The sequence below is a fragment of the Magnolia sinica genome, chromosome 16, assembly GCF_029962835.1.
Source record: "Magnolia sinica isolate HGM2019 chromosome 16, MsV1, whole genome shotgun sequence".
Lineage (NCBI taxonomy): Eukaryota > Viridiplantae > Streptophyta > Magnoliopsida > Magnoliales > Magnoliaceae > Magnolia > Magnolia sinica.
Window position 1 is genome coordinate 32,966,643 of NC_080588.1, and position 19,448 is coordinate 32,986,090.

At 38.6% G+C, this 19,448-nt stretch overlaps 1 protein-coding gene across 2 annotated transcripts in view; it reads right to left on the reverse strand.

The window, feature by feature from the left end:
• The window catches only part of LOC131229123 (chorismate mutase 1, chloroplastic), a 40,136-nt gene extending 21,009 nt beyond the window's left edge, over positions 1-19,127 (reverse strand). The window contains exons 1-4 of one of the 2 annotated variants that reach the window (XM_058224998.1): positions 18,680-19,127; positions 14,658-14,880; positions 14,479-14,565; positions 9,542-9,685 (exon numbers count right to left, since the gene is read on the reverse strand). In XM_058224998.1, the coding sequence (XP_058080981.1) occupies positions 9,542-9,685; positions 14,479-14,565; positions 14,658-14,880; positions 18,680-18,888 (663 nt within the window). In that variant the 5' untranslated portion in view covers positions 18,889-19,127. The remainder of the gene's footprint in view (positions 1-9,541; positions 9,686-14,478; positions 14,566-14,657; positions 14,881-18,679) is intronic. The other variant, XM_058224997.1, reaches the window with a different exon arrangement.
• Positions 19,128-19,448: the final 321 nt, after the last annotated feature.

Here is a 19,448-nt window from a genome sequence, read left to right on the forward strand (position 1 = left end):
CGTTCCCATTGGTGTGGCCCACAATAGTTTTTTAATCAAGCTTATATTTTATACATACGGATCATCGGATGAACAGTACATTTTACATTTACAGCATGTTTTACCCTATAAAGTTGTGACTGTTTTATTCCCAGCATGTTTTCACTTCATACAGGTGTGTATATGAACATATCAACAAGTCGGATGGAAAGTAAATGACATGGTGGACCCTGAAGTGACGCACCAAGTTCTGTGGGGCCCACCATGATGTATGTGTTGTGTCCACACCATCCATCCATTTAGAGATATCATTTTAGGCAATGAGAAAAAGAATGAGTCCAATCCAAAGCTCAAGTGGACCCCACCACAGAAAACAATGGAGAAAGTGATGCCCACCATTAAAAATTTTAGGACGGTGCGTGGCTAGAAAACAGTGGATCTGACTCATTCTTTGTCTCATGCCTTAAAATGATATACCCAAATGTATGGATGGTGTAGATACAACACATACATCATGGTGGGCCCCACAGAACTTGGTGTGTCACTTCAGTAGGCAGTCTGGCTACGCAACCCATCAGTATCGTCGCGCGGGGAGACGGATTGGCTACTCCCCTGACACCGACCTCATGGCTGGTGGTCGGTGCTTTGTGGGCCCCACCATAATGTATTTGTTTCATCCATTTCTACGGATCATTTTAGGGATTGATACAAAAAATCATAGGAATATAAATCGCAGGTGGACCACACCAAAGGAAAACAATAATGATTGGATATCCACCATTAGAATCCTCCTAAGGCCCACTGTACTGTTTATTTGACATTCAATCTGTTGATTGGGTCGTAAAGACCCAGATGAAGGGAATAAATAAATATCAAGTTGTTCCAAAGCTTTTATGGCTCCCACAACGTTTTTAATGGTCAACGTTCATTCAACATTGTTTCCTGTAATGTGGTCCACTTGAGTTGTGGATATGGTTCAATTTTGGGCTCAACACCTAAAATGATCAGTAACAATGGATGGACGGCGTGGATAAACCACGTGTAATCATTGTGGGCCCAACAGAGTTTACTCAGTAAGATAAGAGCGTACTGAGTATGCAATCTACGGTAAACGCCCGTCAGTGACGGGGGCACGAGACGTCACCAAGTTACGTGGGCCCCACCATGATGTATTTTTTCTATCTACACCGTCCATACATTTGAAGAGATCATTGTATAGCATGAGCCAAAAAATGGGTCAGATCGAGAGCTCGAGTGGACCCCACCATAGAAATTAGTGGAGAAAGGTTTCAACGATGGAAAGCATTTACCCCATCCGTGGGGAAGCAGATTGCGTACTAAGTAGCTCAGTATGCTAAGCGTACTGAGTAAACTCTGTGGGATCCACCGTGATTTATCTATTTGATCCACACCGTCCATCAATTTTAAAAGTTAATTTCAGTTCCATATACCAAAAATAAAGTATATCCAAAGATCAAATAGACCACACCACAGGAAATAGTGTGAAATGAGTGTCTACCATTGAAAATTTCTAGGGGCCACCGAAGTTTTAGATCAAGCTGATATTTTTTATTTCACTTCATCCAAGTCTTTTTTATCCTATGAACATGTTGGATGAGAAAAAAATATCACTTTGGGCACTAGAAAGATTTCAACGGTCAAAATCACTATTCCCACTGTTTCCAGTGGTATAGTTCGCTTGAGCTTTGTATATGCTTCAATTTTAGGCTCAACATATAAAATTAGCTGAAACAACTTACGGACGGATTGGATAAACCGCATACATTCAAGGTAGACCCAACTGAGTTTACTCAGTACGATAAAAGCGTATTGAGTAACTAGTACGCAATCCTATTTCCATCCGCCGAAGCAGATTGCGCACTGTGTACTGAGTAAACTCTATGGGGCCCACCGTCATTCATGCATTTTATCAAATCCGTCCATCCGTTTTATCATATAATTTCAGGGCTTTTGAAAGAAAAATTAATCATATCCAAAGCTCAAGTGGACCACACCACCTGAAACAGTTTGAATTGAAGTCTACCATTGAAAAGTTCTTGGGAGCCCACAAAAGTTTTAGATCAAGATGGTACTTGTTTTTTCCATTCATCCATGTCTTTATGATATTATGAACAGTTTGGATGACAAATAAACATCATTGGGGGCCTTATAAATATTTCAACGGTGGAAATCAATACTTCCACTATTTCCTTTGGTATGGTCTACTTGAGATTTTGATATACTTTATTTTTGGGCTCAACCCCTAGAATGATATGGAAAAACGGATGGACGGCGTGGATGAACTATATACTTCACAATGGGCCCTACAGAGTTCACTCAATACGATAAGAGCGACTGAGTAACTCAGTACGCAACCCGATTTCCCCATCCGTGCCCCTCTTTTCACTTTCCCTCTCCATTTTCACCTCCATGGCCCCATCCACGTAGTCCGATCCAGTCTGATCTGTCTTTCACGCAAGTTCATCCCCTCAAATCTCGTTCCAGAAGGAACGGTTCGTCGATCCGGCCTGATTCCTCGCCGGAATCTTCGAGAAAGAGGGAAGTTGAAGAAAATGGCAAGAAAATCGTACTTACCAGTCAAATGGCCCACCTCCGATCACCGCTATAGCCAGGTACTCTCCGATTTTTCTTTTTTTTTTTCTAATTCAATTTTTTTTTTATTCTCCATTGCTCAAATCCGATTTTTATGGTGTTTGTGGGTGGTTAGCTATAGTGGGACTCATGAGTCCCCTGCAATCCATCCGTGACTGTCCGTGCGTTGATGTCCGACAATAATGGAGAGGCAATCGCACGATATCGTCGATATATCATGCGATATCGACGATAGATCGGCCGATATCTAGATTTGGGATTTTTTGTTATCTTCCGGGGGTTGTCGCGAGTGTATCGTCTCGCAGTGGTGTGATACTGATAATATCGGCCAATAGTATCGATATTTGAAACACTGTGTAGGACCCTTGAATTGTAGCTTAAATCAAACCATATGTGACCATTGACTTCATGACAAATTTGGCCAATCTAGAACGTTAAAGTGCGTGTTAAATCTGTCCACCCTAGACCGTCGATTTGTGCACCCAATACACCTAATTTGGACCATTGATTGAATGACCAACACCATTTAAATTCATTTAGGAAGTCTTAGGTGTAAACCCTCCAAAATTGGACATTAATCGTACAAGTTCGGTCCTTGATTCAAGCATGTCAAACCTCAACCATTCAAGCACCAACCCATCTTCCAACCGCCCATTTAAATCACCCACTAAGTCCAACCCATCCACTAACCCAAACCATCCATCAGCATGAGCTTCCAGTCACCCATCTTACCTCATCCATACATACTTTAGCCCACTTTTATAACACTATAATGCGGGGGCATTTTCACACCGGGCTCGAGTGGGGTGGCCTATGGGACACAGGGGCACACTCGGGGTGGGTGGCCCGCATAACCCATGGATTTGGGGCCCGTGTGAGGCAGGTGGCTCGTATAGGGCGGAACTCATGGATTTGGGGCCCATGAGAGGGCAGAACCAATGGACTTGGGGCCCACGAGGAGGGTTCGACTGAGGACCTAACCCATGGATTTGAGGCCTAGGCTATGAGATAAAGGGATTAATTCGTCATGCTCTAACAGTTTGAGCTTTTAGAGCAAGTGGTTAATTGTCCTGCATCACACTATTTATCCAACCATCCACCACATGGTATACACAACATCCACCAATCCAAACATCCTACCATCTTCATCACCGTCTATCTTGTTGACCCTTCAACTATCTAAAGTCGTAACCAGTGTTTTAAATATCGACAATATCAGCCGATATATCCCACGATATTTCTTGTATCCCACTTGTGCGATACGAAATGCACAAGTAGTGGGATATATCCCACATGTTCGATTCGGTGAGCATTTTTTTTTATTTTCAATCCTTCTTTTTTCCTATAAATCATGTTAAATCAATGTTAAATTGATACAAATCCATGATTTTTCATAGTTTGCATGAAAAATCATGAATTAGGAACTTCGATTTTGCGATTTGGAGAAGAATGACCAAGTTGCGAAAAATTGAAAAAATAAAAATAAAAATTTCCCAATTTCTCACAAATCGGTTGCAATCTTTGTGTCCAAACATAAAATCAAATATGTATGTAACCTAATTTAGTGATCATTCTTTTCCTTTTGAATGAATTGCTTGTGTTTCCACACATCTTCTTACATTTATAAATTATGTGAATAAATTTTGAATATATTTGCATCAATTCAGTTAGACAACGCATAGATTTGGACCCCATACAAAGAAAACCTATTATGTGCACTTGCTTTTCGTAATGTTTTGATTTGTAAGTGTGTATTGATGTCTTTTTTAACAAACAGTGAAATTTCATTGAAAAATTCAGCCAATTTCCAATGTTTCCCCATGTTTCCAAATCAACGATACAACCGATATATCCCATGCGATAACCGATACGTATCCATATCCCAGGGGTGTGATACATAACGCGATACCGATATTTCAAACACTAGTCGTAACCATCCAAACATGCATGCACCTTATGCACACACCACACATGTAAATCTAGTGAGAAGGGGAATCACGTTTTGGTCTTCACGTGGGAGTCCTTGTGTAGCTAGAAGACTTCCCATGTTGGGAGTTGTCGAAGATTTGGGTTATGATCTGTTCCAACCAATAAGAATAGACTGTGTTCCAGCCAATAGGAATAGACTATGATATGTTTCAACCAATGGGAATTAAGTGGTAATGTGGACCAATAGGAGAACGGCTATGACATGTTTGGACCAATAGGATTTGAGGGGTCACAACGACCAATGAGAGTTTTACCTCACATGTGTGCATGCACACATGTGAAGGCTAGGACGTGGGAACCCCCAATTCAAATAGGTGACGTGAGTTGTGGGCGAGTGCAACATAAGGAATAGAGAGAGAGAGAGAGAGAGAGAGAGAGAGAGAGAGAGAGAGAGAGAGTGAGTGTGAGTGCATAACATTAGAGAGAAATGGAGAGAGAGAAAGAAAGGAAGAGAAGGGAAGGAAGAAAGGAGGAAGCTTGGGGTTTGGGTTCACCCTTTTGAGGTGAGTATACCCTCACATATTTATTCCTTTCTCTTCAATAGAATTCTTCATTCATGTATATACAAATTATTTTCTTCCCTTTTTCCTTTTGGGTAGTTGCCTTTCCTTTTTCCTTTGGGCACAAGAACCTTGTTCCTTTCTTTCCTTTTCTTTTGGATTGTTATTTATATATTAGATTCCTTCCTGTATATTGTAAAATTTCTCCAAGGTATGATTCTTTGCATCCCTATTTTCCTTTTCTTGAAATTTGACACTTCACTTTTATGGCCCTCTCCTTTACTTTCTTGGGAATCAACCATTTCCTATCTTTCTTACATTCTTGCATTTTCTTTATTTTCTTTAAAAATCAAGAATTATTATCTTATCCTTTTCTTTAATTCTTGAAAATCAAGATTTAAGTTCTAATTTCTTCTTTATTTTCTTAAAAATCAAGATCCTTAATGATATTCTAGGGGTTTTCACCCAAGTCTTCTGGAATTCTCATACTAGTATCATTACTATTAAAAAAATTCTGGGTTTTGGTGTAATTTTTTGGAATTACAGCATGATCCTGCACTATCCACGAAATTCCAAAACTATTGTGTAAAATTCTACGGATGTTTGTGTAATTTTGCAAGGGCTTTTCTGTACAGATTTTACAATTTTTTATTTTCTGCATAACCCCCTGCACTAAATAGACTACAATGTGTTCCAACCAATAGGAATAGACTATGATGCGTTCCAACCAACAGGTATAGACTATGATGTGTTTCAACCAATAGGAATTAAGTGGTGATCAGGACCAATACGAGAAGGGCTATAACATGTTTAGACCAATAGGATTTGAGGGGTGACATGTTTTCCAGAATATACAGGATTTTAGGTGTAATTTTCCAAAATTTCAAGACAAACCATTTGCATTGTTGAATATAATTGATGATGGAAAAAGGGTTTATGATACTTTTAAGTGTGTAGGAAAGGGTTATGAATCTTTCATGAGTTTATATTATTTTGAAATTATTAAATCATGTATCATGTGTGTGATCTTATTGGAACATGGAAAAATAGGTGAGGCGATTAAATCCCCTGGGTTAAAAATCCCTAAAATCATAAATAGTTGGGGCGATCAAGACCTTTGGGTTAAAAGTCCCAAAAGCCCAATTGGGACCCCTCTTGGAACCTCCATTGATCGAAGTTAGGTGGGTGAGTTTGTGAGGATTGCAACAGACCACCTATATAGGCCAAGTGGAGTAATAATCTAACCAATTAACGAACGAATGGGTCACCCATTGATCGACGCCGAGTGGATAAGCATGATTGATTTGCAACAGGCCACCTATGTAGGCCAGGTGGGTTGTTTTGGGAGTGTTGGCGACTAGTGTAAAACAACCCTGGTGTTCAAAGGGATTGACCATACTAATTATTGTGGGTACTTTCTACATATTTATTCATTCATTCATGGTTTTGTCGCATCTGAAATACATTGGATTTCTCGGTTATTGGATTTAAAAACATGCATGTGTGTACTCTTGCATAATTTTCATCTATTCATTTGTGAATTATTTTTTATGGAATTGCATTGAAATATTTGTTCATCCACCCTTTTGATTTATGGTAGTTCAACAAAGATGTTTTAATTGAATCGAATATGTTTTCAAACTTGTGCAACATATACTCACTGAGCTCTTGAGCTCATTTTTTATTATGGATAATGAATTTAAGGAGTTAAGTCTAGTCAGGGAGCGAGTGGAGCAGACTTCTAGCCGTTTATTTTTATTTACCTAGTTTTAATTTCCTTTTTTAAGTTTCGAAATAATTGTACGAGGACTTGTAGCAAAGGAGTGGTTACGACTTTAGATTATGGGGATGATGATTTGGATATTTTTATTTTATTTTCCTTTCTAAATTTCAAAATTATGGTAAGAGGACTTGTAAAAAAAAAAAAAAAAGTGATAAACACTTTAGACTATGGGATGATGATTTGGATAATTAATATTTTACTTTATTTTAACTAATGGATATTTGATTTATTTTAGAAAAGTGTATATTTTATATATTGGTATTATGGTTAGGTTTGTGAAATTATGGTTTGTGAGTGTTTAATCTATGAGTCATGCCCTCAGGTACGAGATCAGGGTTGAGCACACCCGGGTACCCAATTCAGGGTGTGACAAACCACAAAAATTCTAATCCACCTCCCTTGCTCTTACCATGTTCCAGATTAAGGAAATCAATCAAAAACAACAAGATGACAAACAAGGTATGAATGAATCACTGGTTGAGATGGCACACAGAGAAAAAATGATTAGAAATAAGGAAACATTAAAGTGAATATGAACACGATTAGAAATAAGGAAACATTAAAGTGAACATGAACACATATAGTGATTAGAGAGATCAGGATGAAAGTTTCATTCTGGGGATTTTTTTTACTTCTTTGAATGGTACTAAATATTTATTAAAAGCAATGACATGAGGAAGCAAGAGCAGAAAACACAGGGAAGAAAGGATGATGAGGCGCCATTCCCCCTTGGATTAACCTACATGAACATCATCAAATCATCTCAAGTTTAGCTCTTCTCTACAGCAGAATCCAGCAAAAATTATGCCTAGCCAACAGGTAGATATCCATCACCAACTCCCACTGAATCAGAATATGGGAGACAAAGATCATGCCAATGGATTAACTAGAAAGTCGAACTCAAGAGTGAGTTCCATTCAAGCCAGGGGAAATCGACACAACCAGCTCCCCAACATTGTGTTTCACATCAAGAGGTAGGAAGCCAATCTGGTTGGGTGAGTAGGCCCACCAAAATCCAACAATAAGACTGTAGACCAACTTATATGCATGGTTGGCCTATTAATCCTACTAGTCTAGCAGCTGGTCTGTTAGACAGCCGTAGGACCTACATGATCCACATGGCCACATGTGTGGACTAATTACCATGATTTGTTCTTGTACTTTCCTAATTAGCAATGGTTCTTGTTTCCTTTAAGTTATTCACTTGTTTAGCAAGCTATCTTTGTTAGAGCTAGAGTCAAAATAGGAAAGCTTTATGCAAACAATCCATAGATACAAATATAAGCCATAGATTTGCTGGCCAGTCAGGGGGATTGGTTTTGGCATGCAATACTCTATATTGGTGGTGGATTCCGGTAAGGTTTGCTGAGCTTCAGCCATAGTTCAAACACTCGGTGACTTGACAAGATTTCGAGCCAAGTCAACAACAAACTCTCACAAGCTGGACAAGATTACGACTCGGCACGACTCAACCCGAGTTACTAGCTGGATAATTGCTTTTTAACATAAAATTAAAGAGAAGACCGTGAGATTTGAACCCATGACCCTCTACCTCAAGAGCCACCAAGTGCTCCCAGAACACCATTTGCTTTGTCTATAACCATACATGTCAATTTTTATACTCAAAAGTCATAACAAATGAAATATCTATTATACTCGAATATCCTTATTAATTTAAATTATTAAATATCGAGTCGAGTCAACTGGACATTGAGTCCAGTCGATTTTTTGTTCTGAACCATGGTTTCAGCAACTACAATCCAAGATCCATTATCTGACAGTTTTCAGCTGCACTTCCTGATCGTTTACACAATATTAAAGGCCTTAAAATCTGATCAGCTACAATCTGTCAGAGACTTCCAGTTTGGATAATTGAAACCCGGACTGAAACTCAAATCTGGAAAGAACCAATTCCTATCTAAGAATATTCAATTATAGATTAGCAGAACTACAGTTGGAAGCCATTTCCACACCAGAGAATTTTTCTTGGATATGAATGGAGAATGAGAGTACTTTAAAAAAGGAATGCAACCTAAAATTAGGTTGTCATGAAAGAAATGTGGTCATTACTCAACAAACTACAGCTCATCGGCCTCAATAAACAGGATCGTGGATCCAGATCAGAAGTGACCCACAAACTGGATCACGCAAATCTGCAGCTAGAATCGTAAGGGATATGCCATCCAGTTCACTTTTGTGCCTATATATCAAAGGTTCGTGATATAGTAGGAGATAGTAGAATATTCAAGATTCATGATTCATGATCTCATAGGAGAAGTCATTGAATGACAACCAGTCAAGTCAAATGAAATGCAGACAAACAAGGCAAGAACAAGAAAACTTGACAAATCAAACCAGTAAACCATATCACACCATATAAAACTGAGGTAAGATGAAGGCAAGAGTTTGCGGAGCCATCCAAAGAACATGCAAAGAGCCTCTTAGTAGTAAAGGATATCCAAAGATTCCAAACAATAAAGTACAATTCTGTTCATCACACTAAGACAACTTCCACTGTAATAATTTAAAAGTAACCATGAGTTAAAATGTTTCAACAAGTAAGATAAGATCAAGAGCATTTGTGAGTTAATTTTCTTCTAAGTAGAAGAGCATGTCATCAAACTCCTCAATATATACAGTTTGATCCAGACAGATAAAATCAGTTACTAATACATACCTGCAGACAAATTGTGTCACAAACAGCCGTTGATCCACAATTACCATCATCTCCTTCTTCAACCAATCTTCGAAGAAGATGGTTAAAATACATAACCCATATCTTCATGTTTATGTTGATGCAATCAGCTATCGGATGCAGCACCTAATCAGAAATCATAAGTCTTAGAGAAAGTTACAACCAGTTGCAGCAGCAATGTCAACAACTCGATAGAAATTCAAAAGAACCAAAACTGGCCACAACCAATTAAGTGGAAAATAAATTTAATTCAAGAATAATAGATGTCAGTTTATACCAAAACAATCACTATTCTTTTTGAACTGTCTTCAAAACAATCATTCGCATCTTATGATTCAATTAGAACCAACACGGCACAAGGCCACAGTATCAATGTATCAAGATTTCTTACTTGTATATTCTTTAGAAAAGACAGAAGCTAAAGACCAGCAGGAGTCAAATTTATCTCCGGTCGAGTTGATATGGTCAAGCCGTGACTCGACTCAAATGAGTTTTTTGAGTCTTCTGTTTGTTAGTATAAACTCTCGGAAAGTCCTACCCATTCCTTACAAGTCCTTGTCTGAGGTTTTCATGTTTTTTTAGCAAGTTTTGGTATAAGGTTTTTTTTTTTTTTTTTTAAGACACTGGGTGTCCCCACCCCTTTTAAGGCGAGGCTATTCCCTGCGGATATACGCAATCACCTAGTTTTGGTATAAATTCTACACTTTTTCTGCTGAATGAAGTCAAACAATAGTTTTAAGTAAATTTTGATTAGCCAACAAAGAAGACTCAACTTCGACGATTTCTTAAGATGTGCTTCTGACCAAAATCATTCAGTAAGCCTCAATTCGAGTAATGCGATTCAACTTTTGATTGAGAAATCTAATTGAATTAAAATACAATTCCTTTTTTTAATGATAGACTAGTATGCTATCATTTTTTTTTACATGGTATGATAGAAGAGAATAAAATAATTAAAGACAAAGAGGACCGAAGAAGAGGAAAAGGGGTTTGAGAGAGGGGTCCTCACAGGCCTATTTGTATTCTTCTCAATTTATCACTTCCAAGTTACAACTAATAAACCTTATCTCTTATCTCTAGATACTCTCACCTCTAAAATAATACAGAAAGGAAGGTATACTGTTAGGTTTACAGAATGACTACAAGCACACACGCTACTTTTTCTTACACTCCCCGTCACGCCAGAGCATAGACATGCCGAGCTTGCACAAAACACCACAAAGATTAGAAGAGCATGAAGCCTTCACAAGAATATCTGCTTATCCGCTAGAGGAAAATAACGCTAGGAGCAAATTTTTGAATATCGATTCAAGAGACCTATCAGTGGGGCCCAACCCGTATGGAAGGTAAGCATGTATCAGGCTTTTCCCAAAAAATTTGGATATATATATATATATATATATATCAAGAAAATAGGGCAAAATGTAAAACACCAAAATCTAGCATTTTTCTTATGTTTTTAACATGTATTTAATGGTGTAGGAGACCATTCCTTGATAAGAATGTTATTTGTCCTCTTGACAAACTGTAAGTCAATCAAGTAGGCCCTAATCAAAACACAAATCAAGCATGAATTGATAGACTAGCCCATTATCCAATTTTTCCCACGATTGTTTATTCCACTTCAATTCATAGAATCTCTCTCAAATATTGTGCTTTGAGGACCATTCAAAAAGACGAGTGATTGTAACTGATTTTCAAAACCATGACCGAGATCTAAGAACCAATGTTTTAAATAGCGGTAGCGTGTTGTGTAGTATTCAACCTGCTATAGCGTGTAACGTAAGCTACAGAGACTTCTACTTTTTAATTTAAAAATAAAAAGAAATATAACAAATAGGAAGAATATATATATATATATATATATATATATATATATATATATATATATATATATATATATATATATATATATATATATATAATATTCAAAATATCCCAAAATAAACAATAAATGGTCATCGGAAATGACAAGTAATTCAGTCGCCGATCTTATGGGGCGAGAAAATACCTCTATCAAGCTCAAGAAGAGATCCAATCAATCAGAAAACTGAGAAAATTCCAAACATACCCCCAAAAAAAACCAATGAAAAAGAAAAATTGGATAGCAACCTCTATCCAACAACATTGCATAGTAACCGACATCCTAAAATGAAAAAAAAAAAAAACTCAACAGAAACAATAAATCTTCATCCAAAATGAAAAAGAACTCATTAACAAATATTAAGGAGCAAGAACATACCTCTATCAAGCTTGAATTGAGATTCAATCAACAAAATATGGGATTTTTTAGCTTCGTCACCACACGGATGAGAAAAGGGGGAAATTTAATTTTCTCCTTCATTTAAGCTCCAAGGATCTTGAAATACACACGTACAAATAAAGTGAGAGTCCCACGTGTGACCCCGTTGTCGAATACCCCATGACCAGCACCCTCCACACAAGCCAACGCCCAGCCACATGCTTCACTTCCTTCCCCTGCATCTAATTGATGGGCCAAGGCCCTACCAACCTCAAGATCTTCATTAGTTTATAAAGATAGAGAACAATCATCAAACGCGTGACACCTGTCCACCAATGAGGCGTCCGCCTAATCCAACAGCTTGAAGACCTCTCTTAGATCTCCCCTTCATAAACCGGTTTGTCGTCTTCTCGACCTTCCACCCTTCACGTGTCAACAAAAGAGACTGTTGACAGACACAGGCTCTGTCACCCCACCATAACCCCCCTACCTCATTAAAACCTTGGCCGCCCTCCTCATCAGCACCACTAAACAAGGAGCACGTCTCCTTCTAATTCCGTCACTCGCCCGATGCTAACGTCACATTACCGACACGGCTGCACTACCGTAAGTGCCTTTCACCAGCCCCACCACTAGTCGACAACTCTTGTTAACTCGCCAACACCTCCTAGCATGAGAACAAGAGATACACCATCATCGGGCGCCACGTCGCCATCCTTCAACAAACCTGGTAGTGATTGTCAACATGTACCCCTTTCACTAACCGATGTTCTGCCAAAGCATGGAGCCCATACTCCATCAGCTCCCTTCTCAACCCTCTAAACCCTCAACACCACCTCTTTGTCTAGCACCTTCCTGAGATCCATTAAAGGAGCCTCACTGGAAATATGCACCTGAATCCTTAGCTACCCAACAACCACCAACACCATCTCCAAAACTAGAGACAACTTCCTCCGTTAGACTTTGACCCAACTTTTTTTTTTTTGAAGACACAGGGTGTCCCCACCTCTTTTTTGAAGTGAGACTAATCCCTGCGGATACACGCAATCACCCACGACCACGTGTATCGGGTAAAGCCAAGGAGGGGAATCGAACCCTCACCTATAAGGAGCAAACCTACGGTGAAGACCATTTGTCCAAATTGACCCAAACTTTTCTCAGTCCTGAACAATATTTTGAGAGTGGATCGACCACAACCACCTCACCTAAGCAAGCTCCCACCTCCATGAATACCTCCCTCACCCATAAATCTAGTTGCAGACCATAGAAAAGAAACCACTCCTCCATCCTTAGCACCGACCACTGCTCACATGTCCGTAAACCTCTAATCAACTCATCCTTAAAGAAGTTGTCGAGCGGAAGGATGCGATCCATCTCAGACTCCAGTTGAAGAGAGATGAGGATTTCAGAGCCGCTCATTGGCTTCAAGACTTTATCCTCTGGCTTGAGGCCACATTTTTATTCTAACCATTACCTTTACATAATGGTCATTATTGCCATTACGTAGTTGTTTTTTAATACCTTGATCCTCCTCAACTCTCTTATCTCTTAAGTGGGAAGAGGGAGATCATTAGGAAGGAAAGGTTGCAGGCAACGCAAAGAGAGTGCAAGCTACACACAGGGAAGTAGGGCTTTGGGTACACTGTGGGGGGGTAATTTGTAGGCGATTTTTTAGAAAAACCTGAACTGTAAGTTGCTAACCAGCCACCACCTCCAAATTGTGAAAATACCCTTAGATTTATTTCAAATGCTTTCCAAATTCCTTAAAATATTCAAAGCTTGGTGCGCTTGTAAAACTAATTGTTTGGGTAAATTTGCCCCTCAATACTCGTGTTATATAAAGTAGATGTAATCTTACCGCTACACTTACAAGTAACGTCTTATCTTTAGAGACTCTTTTTTTCCAAAATAACCAAAAAAAGTGTACACTATAGGTGTACAGATTGAATACATGCACGTGCACACCTCAAAGTTCTCTGGCATCATATAAACATGATGAGGTATAAAAAAAAAAAAAAAAAAAAAATTTGACAATCACCTCTACAATGGGGGTGATTTACCAAGAACACAATGCAGAAGCACCAACACTAGTCAAAATAGTAATCATAGGGCTTAACTTCTCCTGGGCCTTTTAAAGGTCTAGAATTTCACAGAGGAGTTGGCTGTCCTCTGGAGAATGTCAATTACCTCATTAGCTCAATGAAAAACAGTTATTAGTGCCCCTTTATAACCTATCCAGTAACCCTAAGAAGTGCATCAGTCTCAAAAGCTATAAGCAGCCCCACGTAAGCTAGTAAGTTCATCCCACGTTTGGCTTTATTTATGTTTTTTTTTATTTTCTTTTACTTTTTCTTTTTTTCTTTTTTTTTTTTTATATGGAAGCCTCAAGAAATAGTTCCATATTATTTGTCGCTGCTAACATATGAATGAACAAAATTTACTTCAAGATATTGTGCATCTCAGATCCAACAGTGGGCAAGCAAATTCCAAGTCAATATAAAATTCGTGATATTTTGTCGCAATCCATTTAAAACATTTTTTACACTTTAGTATATAGGTTTGACCAACTAATTGAAGTTCATTAGTTTCAACTTTCAAGTGATGGAGAATAGAGAACAATCAACAGAATGACACATTGCATCTATGGTTCTACTCATTCTACTTCATTTATATCTACCTGTGGGTACTGCAAAGGTGGCAAAATGGGCTCAGGTAAATCTGCTGGAAAGAAAGGATGTTCATCCGGGCTTTTGTATCTGCCCACCTGACTCATAGAAAAAAGCTTATTAACTAAAAGGACAACAAATCGTCAACAGTATTGATCTTTCTTACTGCTTTCTCGAAAGTTTGAATTACCTGTGCGTGAAGCTTCTCAGTTTCCATGACCATAAACTCGACTAAGGAGCCATGGAAACCATCCATGGTAAAGACATTATGATCATAAGTGTCGGCATTGTAACAATATTGCGCTCTTTCCAAAAGGCTAAAAATAATACTATCTTCTTGTCGGATTAAAGAGCTTCGTATTCCGTCCAGGGTCAAGGTTTCACTCTCATCCACCCTTCTCTTCTTCTCCAATCTATATATGGAAGGTACACAAAGAAAAGCCTAACATCAGGACTAAATCTACAAAGAAATCAAAGTTATGCAATTGCCTAATGTTCTGAAAAAGAAAATAACACACCCAACATCATACAAGACCAATAAAAAGTCAATGCACATGTTTAACAAGGCATATGCCTGTACTTAACAATGTGCATGAATACCTTTTCCAGTATTTATGTATCACGTGGGTATGAATGCATTTATGTATGCTACATGGGCATGCACTTCAGTTAGTATGTGCATCTGGTTATTTCTGTTGCTTGAATGCAAGCATACATATCTACTGTTGACATATGCCTTTAGTGTAAGTCATATATCTCATGTAAAAAAAAAAAAAAAAGAATGGTCAAAACTACATGCCATGTGAAAACTCAACCATTGTTTTTAATCAACCTATATAATAGGATCGCTATTGGAGAGACCAAGGTTACCCGGATCACAGGTCACTTTAATACATGGTACAAGACTGGGTATGGTACGCTAGTTCTTCCAATGCGTGGCACGCTAGGGATAGGATCAAGTGGGTCGCTCCAGTACATACATAGGGTATATACAGTATAGTTTATATATGAATTGATTTTGTAATTTATATATGAAATGATGAATATTAGCATTATAGGTCCTGCATGAAGAACATTAGTATATATGCATGTTGTTGCATAAATTAAAGCATAAATCTCTACTCTACATTGTCAATACAAGCTAATCAACAATAGAAGTATAGAACCATAATTTCGGCTTAGTAAAAGAAGTGTTGGAATCACAAAGGACCTAAAATTTGGATCGTGGAATACGGAATGAAAAGCGTGGGGAACCTTTAAAAAAATGGAAAGCATGGGGAGATTGTTGATTTAGGTTTGGGAGGAGTTCCCAACAATGTAGGCTTGCACTTAAGGTTGGCATTGAGTATGTACCTTCTTGCATTGGTTATGGATGAGTTAATGACACATTAGCAGGAATAGATCCCATGGTGAATTTTGTTTGCAGATGACATAGTTTTGATTGACAAGATGAGGGAGGGTGCAAACAAAAAGCTAGATTTATGGAAGGATGCTTAGAAGCTAAAGTATTGTAATAGTCGGGCTAGATGTGAGTGTATGGAGTACATTTTAGTAACGATAGGAGTGGAAATGAGAAATTAGTTAAGATTGTTGAACAAGAAGTATCCCAAAATGACCATTTCCAATCTCTTGGGTTGATAGTGGAGAGCTTGAGAAGGATGTTGCCCATAGAATTCAAGATGGTTGGAAGAAATGGAGATGTGTCTTTGGAGTTTTATGTGATCATCATGTACCAATCAAACTAAAGGGAAAATTTTGTAAGATAGTTATAAGGCCAACCATGCTTTACAAGACAAAATATTTAGTTAAGGAAAAATGTCCATAGGATTAGTGTAGCTAAAATGAGGATGTTGAGATGTATAAGTGGCATGAAGAAGAAGGATAGAATTAGAAATGAATGCATTAGGGGAACATAGGAGTAGCACCAATTAGACATGTTGAGCAGTAAATGAAAAATATCTCCAAAGATAAGTGCAGCTGAAATGAGAATGTTGAGATGTATAAGCGGCAAGATGAAGATGGATAGAATTAGAAACGAATGCATTAGAGGGGACATAGGAATAGCACCAATGGGAAATAAGATGAGGAAAAGTAGACTAAGATGATTTGATCATGTGCAACGGAGATCAAGAACTGTGCCTGTTTGGAGTGAGTTGGTGCGAGTTGAAGGCTCTAAAGGGACATGGAGGCAGTAAGAACAAGCCCCATATACTTAAGCTGGACCAAATCCAATACGTCAATTCATATGGCACTAACCCAGCAACCATCGTTAGAAAAGAAACCACATTCAAGACCATGTAGAAAAACAATCATGGTTCACTTCTGCTTACACTGCTAACCAACAATAGGTAGTATACATAGCCCAGCTGAATAAACAGCTTGTTTTGTCTGTTCCAGACACTGCACAAGTGGGGCCTGCCTTTAAGTGATCCAGACTGTTCATCTGGTGTCTCCCTTTGTGGATGAGCCATACCACACATATCGGCTTAATCTGATCTCAATTTCTTAGATTGGTGGTAAGAAAGTGGACAGTTGATCCAACCATCCACACAAAAAAGGAAAATCCCCCAATCACGAACAACAAAGATTTTTGAATAGGGAAGATTTTGGTACACGGTCAGTTCATGGTAGGGCACACTAGATGAACAATCTATATGGTTGTTGGCTAGGCAATGTATATTTCCTCAGTCAAGAGACCAAAATCTGACCTTTCCAGTGTTCATATTTACAAATAGCATCAACTCCCATCCTCAGCTATTTAAAATAGTCTCATATGTGAATCAATGACTTCCAAAAGACATTCCAAAGCTACCCATTCTTTTAAAAAAATTTGACCTTATTAACAGAAATATGGAAAAAGAAAATTCAAGTGCAATAAGTTCAATAAACATGAAATGTCCCCATCTGAACAATCAGATCGAAGATGAATGGCAAAATAAAAAAGGGACTGGAATACGTGTGGAAGATTAAAGAGGAATCAAATTGCCAAAGGTGGATGGTTCCTCAAGTCCATGTAGAATAAGTTATTCTACAAGGGTAGCATGGGGGGCCCTCCGTGGTGTGTGTATGGCATCCAACCTGTCCAGCAGGGTAACCACACCATGAAAGTTGGATGCCCAAAGAATCAGGCTGATCGGACCATCAGGTAGGCCACCACATAAACTCAGAGGTTTTTGGGTGGCTGTCAATTGTTTCTTATGATGTGAGCCACCTAATGGTTGGATAGGCCTGATTTTTGGGGGCATCCGATCATCATGGCAGGGATCACTTAATGTGCAGGTTGGGTGCCACAAACACAACCCGGTGGGCCCCACATAGCAGTAGTGCAACTTCGTCATCATCAAAGGCTTATCCTAACTAACTGGGGTCAGATACATTAGTAGGTTACTAGGCAGGTGAATAATTTTTTGCACTCGGTTGAATAACTTGTGGAGCAGCCGACCTGTTGCCAAAGAACAATAAAGATTTGAATTATTGGGTCCTGCAAAAGCCAATGCATAGTTTCAGACCTGCAGGATTCAGTACATTGGGGGTCGTTTGGATGGTGGTAAATGGTTTACGTTGTAAATGATAAATCACTTAAAGGCTGTAAATGATTTATAGCCTGTCAATTTGGCTTTAAGTTGTAAATGATTTACTAGGTGTTTGGATAGCCTGTAAATGGTAAATGAAATCTGCTAGATAGGCTTTCATTCAAAAAAAAAAAAAGAGCTGTTGCCATCTCCTCATTTACTAGTAAATGAAAACTCACCTTTTTGCTGGTAAATGAGAAAGGGGCTTTGCTAGTAAATCATTTACAAGTAGTAAATGATTTACTAGTAAATTAGAGCATCCATACACAAGTAGTAAATGATTTGCTAGTAAATCATTTACTACTTGCCCCATTTACAATCATCCGAACGACCCCTTAGGAGGCCAGGGTTCAGAAATCCAAACCGTTGATTTGATCAGCTCCGCCCTGGATCTGCGGCATTCAAATGGATTTTAAGATGCTGAAAAGAAAGTACTGCCGCGGTCCACATTCAGGGAAAAAAGCAAAGAAACAAAGGTCAAATTCACCAGGGCTAGGACCTCCAATCCCGTGAGAAATCCAAGACGCCCCCATGGATGGTGCCTCCAATCAGTTGAACGGTTTGGATGGTCGAACCATAATTCCTCAAAATTAGGGGGAAAAAAGAAAAGAAAAGAAAAGAAAAGCTGACTGCATGTTACCTGAAAGGAGAAGTAGCGGAATTAGATATGGAAAGTAAGCCTTTTCTTCCTGCTGGCGAAGAAAGTAGAAGAGAGATGGAGGAATTCTTTTTCGGGCTGGTTTTGAAGGGAAGAAATTGTTGTGCGGTTTTGAAAAGAAGATGTGGTGAAGAAGAAGAAGAAGAAGAAGAGATTGATGGAGAGGCAACTTTTAACAGCTTTAGCTCCATTATTCGATGGATTGATGGATGGAAGGAAGATGAGACAAAGATTCAAATGCCAAAACAAGAGAATTAACGACAATGAAGAAAGCAAATGAGATTACAAAACAAAGAAGGTTAACTGGGTTGAAGGAATGCGAAAGGAGGTTTCTTTATGTCTACTCGTTCGTAGAACGAGAGAGGGGGTAGGTAGAAGAGGTTAGGTACGATTCGCTTTCCATCCCTACCTCTCCCTACGCGTCTCACTCAAGCAATGACAAAATATTAAAATTTGTACTAGAGATGATCCAACGTGCACTCTCCTCCATTTAGTGGGACCCGTAATACCCTTTAAATTCAAGGACGCGTGTACAAGAGAGTTAGTTGGACGCGAACCACGCAACGCGTGTCCAATAATAATAAAACGGGCCACGCAAATGTAAAATTGGGAAATGCCGTTTTAAAATGGGAAAGCTTTTACTTGCGTGAAGCGTTTTTTCTTTGGGACCAGATTGGGAGGACATGTGTTTAGTCTACTTTTTAGATAAACTTTCTACCCTTGAAAAGAGTTTTACATGTAAATTATTACA